Here is an 8,751-nt window from a genome sequence, read left to right as displayed (position 1 = left end):
CACAGCAACAAATACTCGCCCCTGCCGCGCAGCGCGCAACAAGCAAGCAGCAGCAAATGCCCGCCGTAGCCGAGCAGGCGTAGGTGTGACGAAAACTGCGCGATGTTACGCTTCCCGCTATACGGATTCGCGCGCCCGCCCTCCTTCGGCGCGCGAATTCGTATAGCGGGCAGCGCGAAATGCTACATACAACATACCGCGGTCGCGTGCGCCCAGTCCCGCGGAAGTGCGCGGCTTAACCGCTCTCGGCGGTCGGGGAACAACGCATCTTTTGCGCAACGCCATCTCGTACCCGGTCTCTCTGGATCCGCCACTGATAGACATTGCCTAGCTGCCGATATATAATATCAGGAGTAGATAATAGGGAAGAAGTGTGATTTCAATAAACAAGGGAAATTCGTCATTTACTAGCCTTAGAATACCTACGATTTACCGAGTTTTTGCATTCATGCATCATTACATTGCATCTACAGAAAAAGTGAGGGGCCTCTGCTATGGTCTGCTATGGCCTGCCCAAAGTCAGGCCGCCATTAAAATGCTAGTAGTAGTAGAATTTATTATGGTGGTTTATAGATGGGCCTCCTCTGTCGGCGATTAACCGTCGGTGTCAGCAGAGATGAACAGAAAGTTTGATTAAGCTTAGGCAAGCTCTATCATCTAACCCTGGTCTCCTTACCACGAATGCATGACAATTCGAAGATTCCGTCGATCGCATTTTCGACTGCGTCGTCTTTTTCCCCACTAGTCGTGACTGCATGGTGTGTTAGCTGCTCCCAGAGACGAAAATATAGCACCTGTTCTTAGTGCTGATAATGATGGCTGAATCACGTGCCCATCGGAGAAGATCGATAGTTCTTAATAATGACACAAATAAATAGGCTGTGGTGTGCAAAAGCACCATGGTTGGTACCAGAGATTATGATTGGCTCCCACTTAATGTCACTTCACCCATTTAACAGCCGCTGTCTTCCCGGCTCCTATCTGTACGTAAAATCTCTTTTTTTTGGTGCATTCATGCAGTTGGGTTGCCACTGCATGCGTCCTTTATTTGGAATCACTCGTTACAACTGCGCCACACAACGCGGCATAATGATCTTGGAACAATAGGCCCCGAGCAGCTGTGTATGCTAAAATATCCCAAATACAATATGAACATAAATATATGCATATTGTATATATGAATATGTTATATTCGTACGACCTCGCTTTTTCTAGCACGCGGTTATTCGTTAATACGCAAAGATGTAGCTTGTTCAGATCTACAAGCGACACATGATGAACACCACTGCTTCATCAGATGTCAGCAGCGTAACCGTAGAGCTATATTTTCTGGCTTGGTATAAACAAGGCTATCACGGATATGGTATGCAGCCAATGTACGTACCTCTTGTCAGAGACACCAAACATAGCAATGAAGAGAGATCGACCATATGGAGTCTACCCCATATGATATCCTAACACATATATATATATATATACCATATGACACACATTTGGAATAGATCTAGCTGTTCTTCCGTGAGAACAGAAACTACAACGTTATCAATGATTACTTTTAGCTGTGTGCAGTGATAAAATCAATACAGATAACTATACACACTAAGCAAAAATAACACGAAAACTCGTTCCACTGTTTGGATCCACAAATGAAGTATCTCAATCAACAATATCAGACAATAACCCGCAGTTTATTGGGAGTACATACCCATATAATTAACCAACATGTAATTGCAAAGACAACATCACCCACAACGACAAATAGCTGACAACGACACGATACCCCAGCCACAGACTAATGTATTCATGTATACATGCATTCGTTAGTTTGTACCCAAAATGAACCCGAGACGAGCAACAGAGACCGATGACCTACAGGAATGCTCACAATTAACTGAACTGTATGTAAAGTGCTATACAGTAACATAGGCCTGCCAGTTACCAAACTGTGTTCGTTGAAACCAAAACTAAAACCCAAGTAATATTAATTATGTAAACGATAACAATTATTCAAACGAAAACGGGAGATGTCAGAATCATACGACAAATCAATTTCCATATCGTATATACGTATTGTTGAAGTTACTCTTTTGAAATAGAGAGCAAATGCCTAGGATATGAAAAATTTGGAGCCAATTAATTAATAATTAATTGTACGGCACTATATGGCTTCCCAGCATCCCAAATTTTACGTTTGGGTTGGTTTTTAAGTGAGAGCCCATGCATTTGAACATGCAGTTTGGTAGGAAACGTGTCTATATACTTTTATATCTCTATGTGCCCCTTAATTTCTCCCCATTTCATTATATTTTGCAGGCCCGTAGCGAGAATTTCAGGCCATTTCAGGAGGGTACGTTGGTCCATTTCATCAGAATGTGAATCTTTGAAGTCATACAGCTTCTGCAGCGGGAGCGAAGGGGTCATGTTGGTAGATGTAGAGGAGAGCTTGCATTTCTTGTTGATTTCTATTATGTGCCCTGTAAGATATGGCTGTGACGCAACTCCATTGTATTGAGCTGCCGCTGCTTTTGTTCCTTCTTGGCCATCTTCCAAATTTGTACGCGCACACGTGCGATTCCAGCACGAAGATTGCAAGACTGCATGCATGCATGCGTACTGGCAGAATGCCAAACCTTTCAGATTCCTGGAAATCACGCGGCTGCTTGGCAACAGACAATCCACAGACAGGTGATCCTCCCGGTACGACATGCTGGTTGACACCAATCTGGCCATACAGACCACTACCGCCATCTATTGGCGGGTTTAAATTTCATTATTATCAAAAACCGTATAGAAAGCATACAAAGACTGTATAGGGTCTTCGCTCAAACATTATGGCCCTGTCACACATTGACGATTTAGCCAGCGTATGCCGGACGTATCAAAAATTTGGTGAATACGCTGGCGTACGTCGAATAAGTTATGGGTAAGCTTTGTATAAGTTAAGAGCACGCTAACGCACGCTGAAGCACGCTGAAGTACGCTGAAGCGCGCTGAAGCACGCTGAAGTACGCTGAAGCACGCTGGTATACATCGTAGTGCGGTGAGGTTGTCTAAAAATTTTGAGCATGCTCCAAATTTTCCGACGTATGCCAGCGTATGCCCGCCCGCGAAATTTTTTTTCCCACGAGAGTTCCGGACCCCCGCCAATCAGCGCACTCCATTCACTCGACTACCTCGAAGCAACAATGCAAAATTTATACAACCTAACCCTAACCCTAACCCTAAACCTAACCCTAACACTAACTATAATACAACCAGGTCCGTCTTATATACGCACCATATATTACAAAACACTATCTGTGGTGGGTCCGGAACTCTCGTGGGAAAAAAAATTTCGCTGCCCGCCCATACGTGCCGCATACGCGGGCCATAAGTTGTAGGTAAGTTATGCGATCGTTGACACACGTTCACACACGTAACTTGTAAGTTACTCATAAGTCGAAATACGTCGAGATAATGTCTAGCGTACCCAAAACTTATTTCTAACTTATGAGTAACGTGCTTTGAACCTATGTGTAACTTATCTCCAACGCATATTGACGTATGTAGACGTATTTGACGTGTTCCGGACGACCACAGAACTTACTGAACGTGTTTCTAACTTACAGCTACCGTATAATGGCGTATTGGCAGCGTTTAGGGGAATTGGTATATAAAAATGGTATTGGCATGTTGATACTGCGACGGTGATGTTGATACTGTGATGTCTAGTGCGGTTATGATTTGAATCGTCGAGCGGCAGCCTTTTTATAGGCTACGACACGTGATCGTCGGCGATACGCTGCCGCGCGCTATGCACAAGTTAGACTATCGTTGAGCATAAGTTGTGAACGCCGGCAACACGCTAAGCATTCGTTGGTATACGTTATCTTATAAGTTATCGAAACGTTCTATATACGTTACTAATACGTTAAGTATACGTCCAACTCGTTATATGAATACCTATGTATACGCCCAAAATTCGAAAAAAACATCGATAGTTCAGCGTATGCCAGCGTTTTAGAGAAATTTTGATACGTCCGGCATACGCTGTCTAAATCGTCAATGTGTGACAGGGCCATTAGCCGGGAAAAATTCATGGCCACCTCATAACTGAGACATCCGGATTTAATTCCCATGTGAAACTACTGTGACGAATATGTGTACCCTCTCAAAATGGCATTTTATTTTGGCAGATATACTGGGCATGCACGAATATACTAAGTATTTTGTCATGCAGTAGGGAAACTCAGTACTACTATGCACCTTAATCTTATGTAGGCCCGTATAGTGACGGAGCAATTACGGAGGCAGCTGTCCTCCTTAAATATTGGAAAACAGTAATATAAAAAACACAATAAAAGTTAATACATTCAAAACATAGTGTAAATCCTTATGTACTCATGTGGATCCCTCTTCCAACACCCAAACCTGCCACTCTGTACGTTGACTAGGCGATGTTCGATGATAATCGTAGTACAGCCGATTAATCACAATTACTGAATTAGACATATGCAATCAATGCTGTCGGTGCAACAAAGATTATCAATAGCACGTTAACACGTATTTGATTTTTCAACGTATTAGGTATTTCAACTTGTACTTTGTATAGGAAACTTGCATATCGTAATATGTTAGTATAGACTTCTTCTGATGTTTATGTTGCATGGGTATTTCAACTGGTACTTCGTATAGGTGTTAGTATCGACTTCGTTTGATGTTTATGTTAGCATTGATAACAGATCATGTGAAATTCGTTTTCTTTATCAGGTAATACAAATTTCTGCAAAGCAGCACAGAATATTAGTGCTTGGGCCATAATAAAAATATTGTTTGCTTGCCCTCACCCGACCGACCCACCAAAAAGGGGCCGACTTAGAAATTTTTATTGATCTTTCCCATTCTTTTTTTTTTACAAATTGTATCACTCTACATCATATAAATCTGTAGGCAATGCATCTAGCTGCATCTGCATGCTGCATCTGCATCTGCTGTTGGTTGGTATCTCCACACAAGCACACCCAAGCATGTAGACACCATGCTAAATTTAGAAAAAAAAACCTAAAAAAAAAGAAGCCTACCTACCTACCCAAACTTTTCAGCCTGGTTCGGGTGTGGGCAAACAAAGAGATTTTTAATTGTGGCCTTGGTGGTATAGCACCATGTAATTTTAATATAAAAAGTCTGCCAAAAGATCATGACTACCAACAAGATATGGACTATTTTATAATTACATTGTTCAAACATTTTGCAATGAGTCAGAGAGAAGTTGTCTATCTGATTCATGACCACATCAATAGCAGTCAAAACCCAAACCACTAATGTCAATCTACTGTTCACCCCCATGCCTGCACTTTTCAGTAACTGGTGACACCGAGTAAAACAAGTCGAAGATGTATGGCTTGATGGGGTATAGGTGAGATATCGATGCGATTTTTATCATTTCTACATACCTATATTACAAAATTGTTATACTTCGAGTTTACGCACATACTATTATATGGTAAATTAAGAAAACAGTATGTATAATGTATTGTAACAACAACTTTATACATAACTACCATAAGCAGCTCATAGTCATGACAGCACTAAGCTGTCTAATATAGTGCATAAAAAACTCTTTAGTAGTCCAATAAGTTTAGATCCATGGAAAGCAGTTGAACACAGCTGAAGGGGATACTATTATTCTTACATGGAGAAGATGAATGCTCATTTCAGTTCTAGTTTTCAAACCATTCCCTTCTGCACTAAAAGTATCAATCCAAATATAGGTATTTCCATTTAAAACCTAAGAGCAGCAGCACGCGCTCATTACCATCTTCAAATCACAAAAGTAATCTAGTTTTATTCTTTTATAAAACTGGTGTACTTTTCAACACTAGTGAAATTAACACAATGGTAGCAAGCACTATACATAACAGATCACTGGAGCCACTATAAACACAGCTGCACCTCAATTGTGTTCAACTTCGGGAGCTTTTCCATACTTCTTCTCGTAATACTCAACATATTCCTTTTTACGCTGCTCTCGCTTCGCAAAATAGTCAGGATAGACTGCTTTCTCATCAGGATGCCACCAATCCAGTACCTAAAAAAGATGATGAAAGCAAATATAGAAAAAAATCAAGTGTCTTACTTGGTAACCAAATTAGTTATTCAATTATAACTAGTTCATAGCTTAAATGCACAATTGAAATGTTTCTAAAATTAAGTTTGTTATGCATTTTTTGTGGTAATTTCCTCCATGGAGACCTGCTGAGGTAGTATGCAAACCTTTCCCACAGCATGAAATCAACATGCAGTGATTTTCTCAAAGCAATGGACACTCTAATATTTTGCATTGATTTTGAAAAATCAACACGTTACAGTCTGAGACACTGTCATGCAGTTCATATAAAATCTGCTGCAGGGTTTTAGCTGTTATAAATACATTGCTGGGAAAAGTTTACAAGTAAACAAATAAATGATTGCAATCATACTCCTTCACAAAACTGGCAAAATGGAAATAGTGATCTCCCTTGTTGCAGAGATGGTATATCTCAACTGATGCCACTATCTCGCCTTGGTAATTCATATCCAGCAATTAACAGTTTGCACAGTCACTACATACACTTACATAGTCGGGTGTGACGACGGTTCGCATGTAGGCACTACCTCCATCTGATAATGCAACTGCAAAGATAAGAATCAATCAGTACAGAAACAAACTATCAAAAACTAGTGACATTATTTTACAACAAATTTATGACTAGAGCATGTTCATTCTTATTCATGGATGATATTATTTAAAATTTACCCTGTTTAAAAAAGACAAGACGCTGCTAATCCTTTTACATAAACTAGGAAATTCAGTAAACTGTATTATTTGATGTAGCCTGATGAATGGCACATCACTACGTGCACATATTATATGGCCTGAGCATTATAACTAGTATTGTTCATGACAAGTCATCTGACCATTGGGTTACCTTATCACCGATTCTCACGCTGATCGATACTAATAAAAGTTGTGAGCACTGCTTACATTTCCTTGGCTGAGGATGCTGCTTCATGAACAACTCTTCCTCTCCCAGTTTCAACAATTTCTTTGCTTCTCTCAAATCCTCCACATCTTTCTTTTCCTCGAATCGATGCCTGAGCAATGTTATCTGATACCGGACATAATGCCTGTAAACATCGCAGCATGTAACATTAACATATTGGCGGAGTGGGAGTTTTCTGCAGGAATTCATGAGATATCTCTGGCTGAAGTAGGCAGTACCAAATGGCAGTGCCAAAACCTAAAAGGCAGATATATAATTTGAAAAAATGAACATTTAGCTACGCATCATTGCCATATTAAATCTTGAAGTTGAACCATGTCGAAACCAAAGACTTTGGTAGTAAATACATTTCGTGTTTATTCACTATCATTTTATTATTGAAACGTTCTAATTGCCTGTGGGACTGTGCCGGTGTCACAGTAAATAGTGTGATCTGGGAAATAGGGTGATAGCCTATTGTTTGTCTATTGTTTGTGTTCATTCATCTGATCGCATGCAGGGGGCATTGTAGTGCTGGGAAATAATGCGATGTAAGCAATGTAACGACTTAGCAGTATTTCCCGTGTCACACTATTTACCCCAGCTTGGCCGGGAAATAGAGAGATAAAGTAAATAGAGAGACTATCTCACTAGGGAGACTATCTCACTATTTCCCAGATCGCACTATTTACCACAGCTTGGCCGTAAATAGGGAGATCGAGTATCTCCCAAACTCCACGACAGAGGCCGCTCTCGCTCTGGCTCAGTAGATTTCCGTGAGAATTTCTAACGCTTTTTTACCACAAGTTTTACAGCAGCCAGGTTACTTGTATACTATGTAATAAGATTTGTACAAATAAAAGTTGCAAAGATATTAAAAATCCGACCATTATTTCATGAAAAATTTGATGAAATAGTGATATGAAATAGTGCGCGGATTGTGCCCCCATTTACCTCTTTCAAACCATACGCTGTTTACAAATCGCCATTCGCTGGATTTCCCCAGAGCTCCGCCTACTTTAAAAATAGTGCTAGCCTTGCGGCAGTGGTATCCTAAGTTGTACGAAGTGGGCACTGCATGCAGTTTGAGTATCTCCCTACTGTATACGCCATATTTTTTGTGTACAGATATATTCACAATTTCAGACCTGACGGACAATTTCGCGAGTGGTTAATTTCGCGGTCGGTGAATTCCCAAATCAGTGAAGAACAGCTTTTTGTTATTTTCGCGGTCAGGGACGCGTTCGCAAAATTCGCGAAAATTAAACCGCTGCAAAATATACAGCGTATATAGTATTTCCCAGATCGCACTATTTACCGTGACACCGGGTGTGACTGTGTGATATAAGTTAACTTTCAATATATAAGTTAAGTACAAGTTATAAATATAACTTTATAACTCGCATTTGAGCAGTTTTCAGTTTATTAATATTATTGCCATTGGTGTGACATTGACAGTGTGTCCCAGTTGGATTGGCCGTTCAACAACCAGGTTTAAAAATGCTGACATGATTTGTGCAGTAGGACCCTACCACAATATCCCATAAGTCTAGGCCTATGTATACTATAAATAATCACTGGCAGCAAGAACAAGTCGGCACCTGCAGCTGCAGTACAGCACTATACAGTGCTCGAAATAAGCGTTGTCCGGTTGTCCGAGACAACCAGAATTTGCGCCGGACAACCTAACCAGTCTGAGACATTGTCCGGTGGACAACCAAGCAAAATGTGACGAAAAACGCACTTTATT

At 40.7% G+C, this 8,751-nt stretch overlaps 1 protein-coding gene across 1 annotated transcript in view; it reads right to left on the bottom strand.

Annotated features, from left to right (window-relative positions):
- Positions 1-5,181: 5,181 nt before the first annotated feature.
- LOC106812454 (NADH dehydrogenase [ubiquinone] 1 beta subcomplex subunit 9-like) overlaps positions 5,182-8,751 on the bottom strand; it is an 11,659-nt gene continuing 8,089 nt past the window's right edge. Inside the window, exons 2-4 of the mRNA XM_014816338.1 lie at positions 7,004-7,146; positions 6,596-6,651; positions 5,182-6,067 (exon numbers count right to left, since the gene is read on the bottom strand). Coding sequence (XP_014671824.1) covers positions 5,933-6,067; positions 6,596-6,651; positions 7,004-7,146 — 334 coding nt within the window. The 3' untranslated portion in view covers positions 5,182-5,932. The remainder of the gene's footprint in view (positions 6,068-6,595; positions 6,652-7,003; positions 7,147-8,751) is intronic.

This window comes from Priapulus caudatus, unplaced genomic scaffold (genome assembly GCF_000485595.1).
Source record: "Priapulus caudatus unplaced genomic scaffold, Priapulus_caudatus-5.0.1 Scaffold650, whole genome shotgun sequence".
NCBI lineage: Eukaryota > Metazoa > Priapulida > Priapulimorpha > Priapulimorphida > Priapulidae > Priapulus > Priapulus caudatus.
The sequence above is the reverse complement of the archived record's forward strand: the minus strand, read 5'-3'. Positions and strand labels throughout refer to the sequence as shown.